Source organism: Tasmannia lanceolata, unplaced genomic scaffold, assembly GCF_043159265.1.
Source record: "Tasmannia lanceolata isolate RefF3 unplaced genomic scaffold, GAP_Taslan_0.1 ptg000015l, whole genome shotgun sequence".
In the NCBI taxonomy this organism is placed as follows: domain Eukaryota; kingdom Viridiplantae; phylum Streptophyta; class Magnoliopsida; order Canellales; family Winteraceae; genus Tasmannia; species Tasmannia lanceolata.
In genome coordinates this window covers 50,694,468-50,711,085 of record NW_027518692.1, presented here as the reverse complement: position 1 = coordinate 50,711,085, position 16,618 = coordinate 50,694,468, and the positions used below count along the sequence as shown (strand labels likewise).

The 16,618-nt window shown below is 36.9% G+C and overlaps 1 protein-coding gene and 1 non-coding gene across 2 annotated transcripts; one reads left to right on the top strand and one right to left on the bottom strand.

Moving 5' to 3' along the window:
• Positions 1-254: 254 nt before the first annotated feature.
• TRNAM-CAU (transfer RNA methionine (anticodon CAU)) lies at positions 255-339 on the bottom strand. Its single transcript is given in 2 exon segments — positions 255-290; positions 302-339. It is a non-coding gene; the product is annotated as a tRNA-Met (tRNA).
• A 12,603-nt stretch (positions 340-12,942) lies between these two features.
• On the top strand, positions 12,943-15,985 carry LOC143845901 (putative BOI-related E3 ubiquitin-protein ligase 3). The gene is made up of 3 exons (XM_077354306.1): positions 12,943-13,389; positions 13,835-14,091; positions 15,373-15,985. The coding sequence occupies exons 1-3, from the start codon at positions 13,233-13,235 to the stop codon at positions 15,868-15,870; spliced, it is 912 nt and encodes a 303-aa protein (XP_077210421.1). The 5' UTR covers positions 12,943-13,232; the 3' UTR covers positions 15,871-15,985.
• The last annotated feature ends 633 nt before the right edge of the window (positions 15,986-16,618 follow it).

Below are 16,618 nucleotides of genomic sequence, written 5' to 3'. Positions count from 1 at the left end.
TCAACATAGAAATAAATTAAGTTAACCATGGAAAGAGATAAGTATAGAATATTCCAATCCAACCAAATTACTAATTCAATCTTGTTAAAAGGAAAGTTGAACAATGGTTAGCATTTCAATGGATAATAGTCCTCTAGATGGTCAGGATCAATAAAGCTGTGGCCAGGATCACATTTCATTAGTTTGTCTTGAGTACATATGGAAGGAAAATAAATTCCCAATTTTCGTTTGTTTCTTTACACATAAAAATGTTTTGGGGTGAGAGAGGCTCGAACTCTCGACCTCAGGATTACTCTAAAGCTATGAGACCTACGCGCTAGCCAACTGCGCCACCACCCCGTTGATGCTGAAGTTTCAAACTTTATTTTAATATAATTTACATTATTCATACGTGAAATTAATAGGAAACATCTAATTCAAATAGAAGCATGTCCGGGTATTTTGTATGAATGGACCCACATCTTCATAATGTCCAACATTGGACCCAAGTTGCACTCCTAGGATAAGTGTGTATAATTGGGATAACATATCTGCCATAATGAACTTGAACCCTTAGTGGGCCCCGAAAATGAATGGTTTAGATCTTTGAAGAAGGTGTATATTTTCTGTAAATATCACTTGGGATCACTTTTTTCGAAGATATCCAAACTGTTCATTTGTTGGGACCCAACTAAATAGGCCTTTTGCCAAAAATCATTTGTCTCCCTAGGGTAATTCTAATTCTTCGATCCTTAGAAGATTTATATATGGTGTCGTCGTATTAGATTGGATGGTTAGGATCATATGATGGAGATGATTTTTGGGGCATGGCCTGTTTAGTTGAGGTGAATTTTCTAAAAAATATGCGGCCATGATGAATTTTCTAAAAAATACGCATTGTATGATGTATATAGGTGGGTCCCAACGCATAATGTGTCCGTATGAGAGTGAGCATTTATTTTGAAAAAAATACAATGAAGTCCAACTTGTTCGAAAATCCAAATTATTCAGTTGTTGGCCCCAATGTGACTAGACTGTGCCCCAAGGTGGCCCTACTCTATTTTTAAAAAAATACATGCACTTACATATACACACCATATGACACATATCTACTAGAAAATTTATTGCGGCCCACGTTATTCCAATATCCAAGCTGTACATTTGATGGGCCCAATGCAAATATGCTTTTCCTCAAAAATGATCTCCATATGATGGTCCTGACACTCCGATTTGTAGAGGTTGATCGGAGGGTTTGGATCATATTGTGGAGATGATTTTATGACCAAGGCCTAATTACGTTGGGCCCAACAAATGAACGCTTTAGATATTTGAACCTGGGTGGCCCGAGTTTTTTTTTTTTAAATTTTAATACAGCTTTTATGGTTTCCACCTTCTTCAAAGATCTAAACCATTAATTATTGGGGCCCACTAAGGGTTTGTACTGAAAGAGAGAAGATAGAAGGGGGCCAATTTATCTAGCCCCTTTTAAAAAGTGCAGTGGGACCCATATGATTTTATAGTCCAAACCATTCATTTGTTGGGTCCTTACTTAAATAGACTGCCCCAAAAATCATCCCCCATCTAAAGAGTATTTTTTTAATGTGCCATTTCACAAGAGAGCGAAGGGTTTGGATCAATCCATGGGGATGCTTATCTAGGCATGGCATATTTAAGTTGGGGCTAAACGGTTTGGATCATCCAACCATGTGGGTCCACTACGTTTTAAGAAAAATATTATCTGCATGCGAACTCTATAAAAAAAATTCGATAAATACATACAGGTGGGCATAATTTCCCACTTTGAAATTTCTTTAGCAAATTTATGTCTTAACATATTTTTTTATGGGTAACATGTGGAAAGTTCACATGCCAGACTTTTTGAAAAGTTGGAATTTTGCCCCTTGGCCCTAAGCGGAAGATCCTTTGGAACATAGCCATATTGGCTTCCATCTAGGTCCTATAGAAAGCAAGGAATGCACGCCCTTTTAAGAACATCGTCCGCAGTGCATGTGTCTCTTTTAATAGGAACATCTTCTTAGTTGTTTTAACTTACTTTTTTTGGCAAAATCTCTGAGGGCCTGTTTGGATACCTCATGGATTTGTATTTTGATTTGGATTTGAGTTTTGGATACAAAACACATCAATCATCTCCGTGATCATGTTTTAAGAGAGAGAGAGAGAGAGGGAGGGATGTCTCGCTGCTGCCGGAGCAACGTCGAGGAGCAGCGATTTGATTTCCAAATAATGTCTCGCAGAAAATATTTGAAAATCGGAATTTTTTGCACTGTTGTAGCTGATTTGGAAATCTAATGATCTGATCTAGTTCAAAATATCAACTAAATCCAAATCTAAATCTTGCTGGTATCCAAACGTGGCCTAGCTGAATTCTCCCTTTATTTGACATTAGACATAAAAAGGTGTTGGAAGGAGATCTGCGACAACAGAGAAGGAGAAACTATTGTTGCTACTAGATGGTTCCCACCTGACCCTAGGTGGCTAAAGTTCAACTTTGGTGGCTCTTGCTTGGGTAATCCGGGGCCCTCAGGCTAAGGTGGTTAGATTTTGTCTTATTCATTTAATCCATCTGAGGTGGTTGTTCTCTCCTGCAAAAATGAGCCGTGAAATGGCTTTCTTTTACGTGCCTAATTGGCCGTAATGGAAATAAACAAACGTAAAATAGAAAAAGTGAGGGAGAGAGGTTGATTCGAGGCAACCGGACCTCCTAACGGCTCAATTCGAGAGGAACCATAACTCTCCTCGAAACAAAGTCACCTTTGCTGTAAATTTTCTCTTCCCATTCCATCATAATACAACTACTTAAATACAAACACAGAGTAGTTACACATAACCCATCCATTTTCCCACTTGCAACACACTCCATCAACACCCACTACCCACTACACTAAACACATAAACCACAAGTAACACCCATAACTCTAAAACATACTCCCACAACTAGATAATAACTAGATTATAACTACCCATAATGACCCTAATTGTATGCACATATCACTTTCTATGAAATTGCTTAGCAAATCCCTAAATTTGTTCTTATATTGTTGTAAGGGATTTGCTAGCATCCATGGCAAAATCATTTCGCTGATGGTCTGTAATCTGTTTCATGTGGCAGCAGCCACCTCGTGAATGAAGACAAAATGTGCTGAAAAGTGAGCCAGTGTTGATAATTAGTGGACACTCAAGAAATGTGCTTAAACTGATAGACACTATTTGATAATTAGTATATTTTTCTTCGGAGATGATTATTGATAAAATATGAAATTTTTTTCACTAATTTCGATTATCTAGAATTTTTTTTTGGGAAAGCTACTTAAAACCCCATACACCAAAACTTATCTACATGAATCCCCTAAAATTTTTCTTAATTACTATTATCACCACCTCCTGCGTTGAATAGCTTTTAATTTTTTCTTTACCAAATTTACCCTTAAAATTAGATAAAGTTACTTTTAATTAGATGAGTAGTAATAGTAACACACAAATCCCTAAAATCACTCCCCTCTCAACGTTTTGATTTTGATGAAAAATCTTTTTAGTTTGTCACTCGTTTTCTTTCCATAGGAATTTGTTTAGAATTTGTTTTCGTGGAAAATTTATTGGTATATTTTCAATGATAGATTTTTTACACCTATACATAGCATAGCATGGGTGGGGCTCATCATTTTAAAACACATTTTGATAGGGTGAGGCCCATCAGGCCACCATTTTACAGCTAATGTTTCGATATGATAAGGCCCACAATTTAAACATTTTTGACAGGGCGGGACCCACAACCTCTACCCATATCCGTGCATTGGCTTTGGGCCCACCATTTTACTTCATGTTTTGATGTAGCGGGTGACGCCCAATTCCATAAAAGGGTGGGGCCAACCATTTTACACCTCATGTTTTGATGAGGTGGGTCCCATGATCTCCACGAAGTCCATGAATATGGTGGGACCACCATTTTGATACCGTGGTATAGAGAGAGACTTCAAACTTTATCTATAACTAAGGGTAAAATTGGTTTCCCTTGCGAGATCGGGTATCCATAAAGAGGGTTTGGAATGGTTTGATCATCTCCCACTGTGAAATGTATTTTTAGTCTTTTCTTGATGTAATTTTTCCTTTCTTTGTATTTCTGTGGACCATCTCAATTCCATTCTATATATTGCCATTTAAAAAAAAAAAAAAAAGGGTAAAATTGGTAATGAAAAATTTATACGTTATTTAAGGCATTGCACCAACAGTATAGGTAATTAAGAAAACTTTATGGGGATTCCTATAGATAAGTTTTGATATAGGGGGTTTTTAGTAGGTTTCCCAAAATATTTCTAGATAAACATAGAAAGTGATGTAGATAGGATTTGAGTTATCCTAATCTATCCGGCACCCTAATCTCACTCTCCAATGATCCAACCGTTTTTTTCAAGATAAACATAGAAAGTGATATAGATAGGATTTGAGCTATCCTAATCTATCCGGCACCCTAATCTCACCCTCCAATGACCCAACGGTTAGATCTTACCATATCGGATCTGATACAGGGACTGAAGCACTCCAATTGAGTAGAGTAGCTAGAAGATTTAAAAAAGGAAGATAGTGATGGATCGACAACTAGAGGCTTAATATAAGGACAGCAATTAGCAGTGATAGCAACGATAGTAGAAATCTTGAAAAGAAATTGGACAGTGTGTATAAAGAAGGGTGCAAATATCAATAGTGGGGGATGAAGAAAAGAGGAGATAAAGAAGTAAAACAAAGAGTTAAAAAATTCACTAAAAAACAGAAAATGGTGTATGATCCAAAGTGAGGAGTGATATTTTATCTTTCACCATGTTTATGACATATGAGTTGTCTTTCCAAGAGGGAAAAAGGCAATGCAAACTCTTTGTTTAGTCTAAGTTTCACATGCATACCTCTAATCTTATATTCATTAATCTGCAAATAAGGTAAATTTAAAAATATTTTATATGGAAATAAGGACTCATCTCGGTGGCATTCAAATAAAACTCTAAACTATAGATGAATAATGTTCAATGTTTAGACCCACATCGCGTAAGAAGTAGAAGGCAGTTGTTTACATAAGTTGTTACTCTGCTTTTAATATTGTAGTGAGGAGTAAATTGATATTCTCGCATAGGTATCAGGGCATGTTCTTATTCTTTGTATAAGAGCGCGCTCTGATACCATGTGAAGAAAATTAATATATTTCTTATTTTTTATACAAGTGCCCTCAGTGAGCCCCCACCTTACCTTTCGTTCTGATCTGACTGGTCCAATTCATTGGACCTAGGAAATACAAGGCAACACCTGCCAAATGGACAATTTGGATTAACCAAATGTGAGACCCAATATGTTGTCGCACCTCATTGTGAGGTTGGGATATGTGGCATTTGTCTATTCATTGACTTAGCCGCAAGTGAATGGGTTGTGCACAAAAAATCTCCCTTCATAAATTATCCCTGGGCCTTGTTTGGCAACCATGGTTTTTTCCATTAAATATACTAGAGAGAGAGAGAGAGAGAGAGAGAGAGAGAGAGAGAGAGAGAGAGAGAGAGAGAGAGAGAGAGAGAGAGAGAGAGAGAGAGAGAGAGAGGGGCTAAAAAACAGGGGGGGGGGGGGGGGGGGGATTTCAAAATGGGTGGAAAGCTCAAATATTATAAAGTTTTTGGAAATTTGATTCTTTGATTATTTGGAAAGCATTTCGTGGCTCACTTTTGCCGGAGATTAGAGCCACCTCAGATGAATTACATGAATAAGACAAAATCTGCTACCAGGTGACTGTTGTCTCTGAAAAAGTGAGTCTAAAAACTGGTTTCTGCAAAATTACCTGCCAAGTCCCTTCTTTTAAAAAATGCAGTGTTGTACACAAAGTTGAATCATCTAAACCATTCATTTATTTGGTCCTGTGCTCCAAAAAACAGCTCCATGATCTTAGCCCTCCAATCTGAAGAGGTTTATGTAATGTGACATCTCTCAACATATCATTGGGTTAGGATCATTCCATTGGGAATGATTAACTGGGCTGTGCATATTTAAGTTGGGGCAGAGCAATTTAACCGTTTAGATCATCCAAACATGTGGGCCCTATTACATTTTAAAAATAAAAATAAATGCATGCAAGTACATACAACCAAGGTTTAAAATTTCGGTTTCGGTACCGGTTTTGGACCGTGAAATTTCGAAATTTCGACCGAAATCTGGTACTTGACGCGAAACTAATATTTTATTCAATATTAAATTTAGGCCGAAATTATGATGAAATATTAAATTAATATTAAAAAAACATATATTTTGGGTCAAATTTCGGAAAAACCGAAATTTCGACCAAAATAAATGACCGTTTCGGTTTTGATGCATTTCGGTGTCGGTTCCAAAATTTTGGATTTCGGTCGAAATTTAAAACCATGCATACAACACCATATAAAAGCTCCAGAAATGCATACATATGACATGATATGTTAATATAAATCCCAGCGTTTTACATCTAATCGGATATTCAATCATTTGCAAATAAGATAAGTCTTAAAATAATTTATTTGCCAAAAATGGGCCCAATTTGGTGGGCATACAAAGAAAGGCTAACTACTGAGGAATAATACATTTGATGTTTAGTCCCACATCGAGTAAGAAAAGGAGTCTAATTGTTTATATTAGTTGCTATTTTGTTTCTATTATTGTAATAAGAAATAAATTAATATTTCGGCATGGGTATCAAAAGTCCGTTTTTATTTAATTTATATAAGAACAGGCTCAGATACCATGTTGGAAAAGTTAATGTACTTCTTAATCCAAACCATTCATTTAAAAATATCTTTTTACAACGGAATTTGCTACCATCCATTGCAAAAGGCATTTCACGGCTGTTGCAACTGACAGCAGCCACATAGGCTCACTTTTCAGCAGATTTTGTCTTCATTCAAGAGGTGGCTGTTGTCAGATGCAACAGACCATCCGCGAAATGCCGTTTGCCATGGACGCTAGCAAATTCCTTTTACAGTATTAATGTTAAATGTTGTTCAATAAGGTGCAAACTAATTGTAATCCAAGGAGATGTGCATGGTATAGTATAGGCGTGTAGCATAAATGTGTGACATCCGGGTGCGTTTGGTACGCCGGAATAGGGAATCACAATCGGCATCGTATTCCTTTTCCACCATTTTCGGCATTCGGTGGTAAAAATTGGGTCTAATGGAAAAAGACAGGTTTTTTTTTTTTTAATGGAAATAAAAGGCCCAAAGATGTGGCTGTATGAAAAATTGTGGCTCACATATATTCTTAAAGAAGGCAGTGGGTTCATATGGTTGAATAATCCAAACCATTCCATTTGTTTTGTCCTTACTTAATTTGGTTGTGCTCCAAAAATCATCTCCATGATCTTCACCATCCAATCTGAAGATGGTGACATCCCTCAAATGATCGGAGGGTTAGGATCATTCCATGACAATAATTGTCTGGGCAGTGGGTATTTAAGTTGGGGTAGAATAATTGAACGGTTTTGATCATCCAACCATGTGGGCCCCATTAAGTTTTTTAAAAAAAACCTGCAATTGCAAGTGCATGCCTATATAAAAACTCCATAACTACGTGCATGTGACATGATATGCTGGCATACGTCAAAACGTTTTGCATATAATCTTTCATTGAACCATTTGCAATAAGAAATAAATTGATATTTCGGCTGTGATGTCAGAGCAACTTCTTATAAAAAAATCACAAGTTCATTTCATTGCAGTCAATATAAATGAGCACTATGCTAAGATGCATAATACCTAGGGTTGCAACTCGGGCCAGGCGGGTCGGGTTTTCTAAAACCTTACCCTACCCGTGAAACTATCCGGGTCCGGTTTTAATCTTTAAACCAGATTAAAACCCGACCCATGTGTTTTAGGGTCAGGTCGATGTGGGTCGGGTTTTACGCGACCAAAACCCGACCCAAGTTGCTAAATGTTATGTTCGTAATATGGCATAGTGTTCAAGCTTTCTAGCTATTTTTTTAAATGATGATAATTTATTAACGAGAAAACTACTCACAACCAAGGGGTTGATAGCACAGAGCAATAACAACAATGGTTTTAAATTTCGGTTTCGGTATGCGTTTTGACCCTCACCGAAACTGAAATTTTGGCTAAAATCCGACGAATTATTTAAGACTAATATTTTATTCGAAACAAAATTTAGGGAGAAATTAACGAAATTTTGGTAATTTTGGCTGAAATTTCGGAAAAAAGTAATGTTTCAGGTATTAGCCATTTCTATTCGAGGGCTATTTTTGTGGAAATTTGAAACCATAATAACAACAGTACAACACAAAGATAGCCGACCCCAACTTGTTTGGGACAGGCTTTGTTGAGTTGAGTAGAGAATTACAACACAAAGAAAGCTAAGAGAACAAATGTGGGCCCCTATCTTTTTATTTGTTAGGGAAATGATATTTTCACCCCTTTTTTTTGTTTTTTTTGCCTTGTTCATCCCCTTCCTTTTTGTCTTTTCCTATAAAGGACTCCAATTTCATGAAAAGACAAGAAAAACAAGGGGGGGAAATGTCATTTCCATATTTGTTAATAAACCATTTACTTCGAAACCATAGTTTTCCACTTCCTGTTGTAACGGAGTCACGACCTTGTTTGGATTGTAGGAATTTTTTAGAAAAGTTTTGAAGAGAAAAACTTTTCCAAAGGGAAATGTTATCAGCACTACTGTATTTTGATGGGGGCACTCCTCACTTTATTAACAGCTCTCACCATGGAATGATCCAAACCGTCCATTAGATGGGCCACAGCCTAAATAGGTTGTACCTCAAAAACCATTTCCATAGGCTGATCCTAACCCTCCGATCTGAATGTTAAGGTTGATCCTAACCCTCTATAGATCGAAGGGTTAGAATCAACCTGTGGAAATAATTTTTGGGGCACAACCTATTTAGGCTATGGCCCATCTAATGGACGGTTTGGATCATTCTATGGTGCTGGCCTTTCTTTTAATAAAGTGAGGAGTGGCCCCCATCAAAATACAGTAGTGCTGATAACATTTCCCTTTCCAATATATCATGATTTTCTATTGCTTTGTTACACAGAAAAATTGTAATTTGAACCATGCACTTCAAGTTTTTATTCACATAGACCTTCAATTTATAATACCATCCCTAAAATTTGGCCATAGAGAATTGGCTAGGGGCTATGAATGGCCAGCTCCATCTCTGGTTTTCTCTTAGGGGAGAGAGAGAGAGAGAGAGAGAGAGAGAGAGAGAGAGAGAGAGGTTTCATCATCCCAAGGTCGAGAAAACAGAGAGAGGTGAGAGGGGGATTACCGATGCCGAGCAACTAAAATGAAATCGGAGAATTAAGGGCTGAGAGGGGTTCCATGTGGGCCGACGAGGATCCACGTCAGTTTCCCTCCTCCAAGAAAGAAGCCCAACTAAACGCGCAATCAACGACTTTTGACAGAAAAAACGGTGTTTCCACGCCATTTCTGTGGCAAACACATATATCTAGGAAAATTAGGGTCTGTTTGATTGCACAATATCTCAGGTGTACTAGGTGTTTTGGCTGATTTTAAGGGTGTCGTGTCCTCAAAATATAGTGTTTAGTTGTTTGTAGGGTTTCAAACTACTAGAAGACTACTTGGCTTGTCTCTTCCTTGCCCGCCCACATGGCATACTAGCAAACTACTAGCAAACTACAATCTTTATCTATGGTGGTTTTTTATAATAGTCTTGGGTTTTAATCTCTCTCTCTCTCTCTCTCTCTCTCTCTCTCTCTCTCTCTCTCTCTCTCTCTCTCTCTTTTCTATCTTTATTTGGCAATGACACCCCCTACAACACCTTATTTTGGTAATGACACCGTGCACAAAGAAACTACGTCAATTAACTACCAAATGCGACTTACCACTACTCTACGAGGAGACTACTTGGCTTGTCTCCTTCTTGCCTTCACAAGTAGCATACCAGCAAACTACTAGCAAAAAAACTATGTTTTGGTGGGTCTCTCTCTTTTATATACATATATATATATATATATATATATATATATATATAGAGAGAGAGAGAGAGAGAGAGAGAGAGAGAGAGAGAGAGAGAGAGAGAAATGACCAATTTTTGGGTGCGCTTAAGTGGTTATAATGCCTCCCATTCGTTAAATGTTTGGGTCCCGCTTAAGCGAACTAATGTGAGGCGTTATAACCACTTAAGCGCATCAAAACACCAAGAAACTACTCCAGTTGACGACACTATATATATATATAGAGGAATATGGCCAATTTATATAAAATGACACGCCTACTGCCCCCGTATCTTGTTAACGACACTATACACTAAGAAACTACTCCAGTTGACAACCAAACACTACTTTTACCACTACTATAGGTGGATACTACTTGGCTTGTCTCCTCCTTGTTTACTACTTAAGTTTTAATTCCCCACTGTACGAGGTAACCAAATGCAATCAAACTTCCAATTAACAGTAACACCTATGTTAAACATACTTTTACGACATTTGCATGTTCTAATAGACCTAAACGTTAGTTTTACACGGTAAAATTAATTCATAAAGGCGCAGCATCTACTGAAATGGGGCCGAGGCCCACCATTTTACACCTAATGTTATTGATGGAATAGGGCCGGCCACCTCTTTATTCATGTTATTATGGGGTAGAGCTTACCATTTTACACCTCTAAGTTTTGATTGGGTGGGGCCCACCATCCCTACCAAACCGATGCATAGGTCGGGGGGCCACCATTTTTCACCTTCTCTGCCCAAAACTATGTATTAGGATGGGACCCACCATTTTACACCATGCATAACATGAGCTCGGAATACTGTAGCAAGTATAAAGCAGCATCTACTTACTATAATTTATTTAGGCTGATGATATTCACACACTACCTTGTTTAAATAATGAAGCAAACATACCTCTGTCTTGTATTATTTAATTAGCTGTCCAAAGGCTATTACAATTCCCAAAAAAAGCTCTCAACAGCCAATTATAAAATAAAAGACAAGGTGAGTTCGCCCCATTATCAAAGCATGGTAGTGAAAATATCAGTAGCCTTTATTTATAGCTCAGGGCATCCGTCATACTGTCAGCATCATGAATTAATCTAGCTGCCTTGCCCTATAATTCCTCAAAGAATGGGTTAAAATGGCATTTTAAAGTAAAATAAAAGGCATCAAATAACATTGCTTTGACAGCTAGAGATCACAAGCTTACTTAAACTTCCCTTAATGGGTGTTGCCACAGACTTTTGTAGATATGATTGATAGAATAAAGAGATAACATCAAACACTTGTAGAAGTCCTCACCGACAATTGAAAACTATAGAATCAAATTATCATGGACATGTACTCAACAAGGATCCAATGGTTCTCATGGGTCAAAAGGCAACAAGAATCACAAAAATATGTTAAAAAATGGTATCTATAGATGAGTGGGCCTGCCACTTTTGCTAGAATATAAGAATGCCCAGCAAAAGTGGAAGGGCTTTTAGTGGAAAAAAATTTAAAATTTTTTTAAAAAAAAGAGTAGGGTGTTGTGAAAGAAATGCACATGGGGGGGGGGAGCCCTTGTGCCTGTGTGGGCCCGGACAGAATAAATTATTTTTGTGTCCAAGGCAACTCATCTCCTCCTGGTAGGCAAGGTGCTTCCACAATGTATATGGTGTTGTAAAATTATATTTTTAGATATTAAAAATGACATTTTAGACTTTTGAAATTTATTAAAAAAAAGAATTTTTTATTGGTAAAAAAATTTAATAACAAAAAAATGGAAAGAAAAAATCTTGAATATGTTTGAAAGTAAAAAAAAAAAGGTGGTCTTCTTTCAAATTTTATTTAAGTATAACATGAAGGCCCTTGGAACTGTGTCACTTTCATGGCTGTCCAAACCCAACTGTGTATATGATTTTACCTAGTTGAGTGCTTCTTCAAAAAGTTAAGGAATTTAAAGCAAAAGCTACAAGGAATAAGATCAGCGGTATCTATTTCATAGAGAGAGAGAGAGATGAGGTTCTTTCGGTTAAGGATATTGATGAAAGGAGATCCCAAGTGGGGGTGGCCATCTAATAAAGCAACAAAAACACATAGTTGAGTGTGTCCTTCACTTGGTATCTACAGCAAAGAAGAGGGAAAAGGAAAGAAAAGGAATTGATGAAGAAGGTTTGTGGGTGTGGGTGGCATCTAATTGCAAAACCAACCACTTTGATATGTTCCATAGCTTTTTGAGTCTCCTCCTCCCACATGTCAAGGAAAGGTGAGGATCTTGTGGGAGTTAAAAATCCAACTTGTGTGGTAACCACTGTCACAACCATTATCTCCAAATTTTATCCTTAAAATACTCTTATCTTCCCTTTATCTTTTTTTTTTGTTACAGTACCATTTACTTTTTTATACGACATGTGTGGCTCCATTTCTTTCTACTTAAAATGAATGTGAAACAAATTTTACTCCCACTTGTTTTTACTTAGAAATGAGCATAAAATTTATTTTATGCCCATTTTACGTTAAGAGAAGCCGTCAAATAAGACTAAAACAAAATTTGCATCCATTTTTAAGTGAAAAAATTGGCGTAAAACCTTTGTTACGTAGGGCCATTTTACGTCAAAAATAAACCAAGCCTGATCGATAAATAGAACAAGTGAAATGATATAATCACCCACTTTTCTTCCCGGTCCCCACCTGTCGGAGAGTAACAAGAGTAGTCATAAATACACTAGACGGGGTGGGCCGAAGAAGGAAAGGGGGGGCTGACATATAACATTTCATTTGACATCTAATGATAGAAATACACTTACGGCTCCATTTCAAAATGACTGAAAAGATCACTTTTGGGAATGTGAATTGCTGCAGTTTTATACTTTGCTTTAAAGAAATGAGAGGGAATTTTCTTAATTTAAATAATGGGGTTTTCAAATTTCAAAAGAATAAAAATCCTTAATATATTATACAGGTGTACTATATTATGATATATCCCTTAGTTAGTATGTGGTGGCCAATTGCAAGGAGAAGCGTTTATTTGGGTCTTCAACGCCATCAATGAAAACGCCACGAAAAACATGGCGCACGATTAGTGCCTGACCTCCCAACCCTTCTAAAACCCACCAATACTCAACCACCAAACCATCATTTTTTTCCCTCATTTCACATTTCTTCTTATTCTTCTTCTTCTAGAACCCACCAAAACTCAAGCAACAGACCACCATTCTTTCTCGCTTCTCACATATCTCTTTCCCTCTCTTCACACACTTCTTGTTATTTCCCATGTTCTTACACCACCAAGAACCTTGTACCACCACTCCATCAATGGCGCAAATCGCTAGCGATTCGCCATTGAATCCAATATTCCATTTTCCTTTGTGTGAGTCCCCACACGTCGATCGGAATTCCTTCGCCAATCTCGCTCCCTTTTATGACCCAGGTCTCTCTCTCTCTCTCTCTCTACCATTTTCCTTCTTTTTTTTTGTGCCTTTGGAACTTGTTTGTGGTATAGCAAAAACAAGTCTAAGCCACAACAAAAGTAATATAATTACGAAATATTATATATTTGTATCATGATATGGAAGTCTATTAGGCATGTATATTTGGTTTTCATATTATTTTTAAATTTCTTTAGGTAAATCAGGATCAAAACTGCAATCTCAACCAGATAATTCTTTTCTGTGTGGAAAAATGTTGGAACAATCTTATTCAAGCATTGAGATAAAACCCACCAATTTTCCGAAAATCTGATAGTTGTATTATAATATTATTCATTTTTTCTTTCTCTTATTTGTTCCTAAGATATGTTCATCATTATAAGAACATTACATTTTCTTTCTTATTTCCTAACATTATTCCCTCTTTTTATTTTGTATTTCTATTAGGTTTGAGTACCATGTATAGCCAAAATCAGGAGCATGGGCAGGGATTTCCAAAATCGAAAAAGCGAGCGAGAGAAGAGGATTTGGGTTTAAATGGGTTGATTAATACTAAGATGAATGCTGGTGCACGATTACTCGCGAGTGGATTTAGCGAAAACCATCCATGTTGTTCTTTGTGTTCTTCAATTTGTGGTGATAATGATATTGCCATTAGGATGCAGAAGGAACTGGAAGAGATGGACCTATTCGTCCTTATGCAGGTAATATATATCCTCATCTCTCTTTTATAGAGATAATACATGCACTCCCAGTTTTAATTATGGCACTCCTTTTTTTCACATTTTCTAATTATTTGTTTAAAAAATGTTATGGTTTCCATTAAACCAACAAGGCATGCAACAACCAATCTGGCAATTTTCTTTTTTCCACTTTTACTCCCAATTGACTAGCTTAAATCAATGTTTCCAAGCTCTCCACATTAATACTCGCCTAGGTCAACTCCCTTTTACCTTGGCCAAGTTCTTGTCAGAGTCCGTGTTTTAATTACCCTACCAAATTTAACAAATTTTAGAACTACTTTGATTTTTCGTGCGAGTTATGACTAGGGGTGAAACTCAGGTCGAATTTTCGGTTGAGCTTTTACTCTCAAATTGGGTTGGGTTCACGTTGATTCCAATTCATTTTTTAGCAAAAGCTCAACCCAACCCGAGCAATGTTGCACCCTACTCGGCGCGAGTTCTGACTTTGGCAATTGAGTACTTATATGCATCAACTGAGTACTAGACCACACCACGCCAAGTCGACTAAGATTTACTTTGGCCACGTTTTGACCTGCATCTACGTTTTACCCAATATCCATGTTTTAAGGAGTGGTTGAAATATTATAAATAAAATATTATAAAATGACCCAAAAGACTCGGCTAGCGTTGGTATGGTTACTGAAAGCAAAATTACTAGCAAAGGAAAAAAAGCGAAAACCTCGGCCTCAATTAATTTTTATGTGCACCCTAGTGATCCTTAATGTGCCCCTCTGCCTTAATCAATTGCTGCAACTGTTCCCTAAATGTCGATGCAAGGGGCAACACTATCAATATGGTGGGCAACTGGGCCACCATAATTACCCAAAAATTTCAACAATGGGGTGAAGCCAAGGTTAAGTTGGGCAACTTAAAAAAAGTTTTTTAAATATTTTTTTTTCGATAAACCTTTGTAGTGCAATTTTTAGCCCATGACAAATAAATAAATAAATAAAAGAAGAAGAAGAAGACAGGGTTTTTATTAAAGATTTACCCTGAAATTAAGGTATATTAAAATTTTGAAAATTTTAATTAACTTAGCATAAAACAGATCTTTTGATGTAATTTATAAAGCGTAAAACAAATTTTACTCCCATTTTGAAGTGGAAAAATGGGTGTCAAAGTTGTTTTATGCCCATTTTACATTGAACAAAACGGAACATTGATAAATTCCTTAAATTTAAACTGGCCATATTACTCTCAGAGCTGATTTCTTAACATTCATGCCTTTGTTTTCCAATGCAGACGGAGAAAATTAGAGTAGAATTGGAACAAAAGAGAAAGAATCAGTGGAACAACATATTCCGCGTTGTGGAGGAAGGAATGCAGAGGTTCATAAAGGGAAAAGATGAAGAGATAGCCAAAATGACCCGAAGAAACACAGCATTGGAAGAGAAGATAAAGATCCTTCTAATGGAGGGACAAACTTGGAAAACTCTTGCACATACTAACGAAGAGGCCGTCATATTGCTTCGCCGTGATCTTGAGCTCGCTAAAGCAAGAGAAGGTGAAGGAGAGAATGAACAAGTAGAAGACTCAATGTCATGTTGCGATGATGATCGGAAATTAAACAACAATAATAATAATAGGCAAAATTGCCAGGGTTGCCGAAGGAATGAAATATCGATTCTTATCCTCCCATGTCGGCATCTATGCCTTTGTAGTGACTGCGAGCACAAGTTCCAGTCATGTCCTATGTGCATGACCCAAAAGAGCGCGAGTATTAAAGTCCACATGTCATGAAATTTTCATCAAAATAGATGGAAATCAATTTAAATTTTTTTGAATATTGTAAATTAGTAGATGATATTCATGTGTGTTACATGCACAAATGAATAAAGTTGATTATGTTTGAAAAGTTCTTTTTTTCCAAAAAGAGAATTTGATGTTTAATTCCATATTTTGGTGCCCTACTAGAAAATAGTGGGTTCTGCTCATGATTAATCTGAACCATATAGACCTGGTTTTCGATCCCTATAACTCCAAAATTATGCAAATAATTAAATTCTAACATCTAGTGAGAGAGATCAATGGATCATTGAGACAATGAGAGAGATCAAAATGTCATTAGCTTCACTAAATGCTAGTTGTGATCGAATGGCATCAGCATTAGGCCTAAAGATAGAGGAACTTCCATGTATGAAGAAGCTCAGCAAAGAATTTATTTGTGCAGGAGGAGCAATGTTGAGAATGCTTCTATGAAGAAAAGAAGAAACAAAATAACGAAAGAAAAGAAGCAAAAAAGAAATCATATAGAAGAAAAGGAGACAAGGCTGCAAAAGAAAGGTATCGATATTATCAACGTTATCAAATTCAACAAGGTCGTCGCAAAAAAATCTATTATTTTGCTCAAATTGGTCAACACCATTGAGAAGATTCTCACCCACAACCATCCGTGGATCAACATTCCAATCATTCCAAAAAAAAACATGGCTAAGGAGCTTTAATGAATGACATGATGAGATCGGTTTGAAAATGGAGTTGCCTCAAC

Coding starts and splice junctions, on each gene's coding strand:
- LOC143845901 (XM_077354306.1), top strand. CDS start 13,233: ATGTTCTTACACCACCAAGAACCTTGTACCACCACTCCATCAATGGCG. Junction 13,390..13,834: donor CGCTCCCTTTTATGACCCAG/GTCTCTCTCTCT, acceptor TATTTCTATTAG/GTTTGAGTACCATGTATAGC. Junction 14,092..15,372: donor ACCTATTCGTCCTTATGCAG/GTAATATATATC, acceptor TTTCCAATGCAG/ACGGAGAAAATTAGAGTAGA.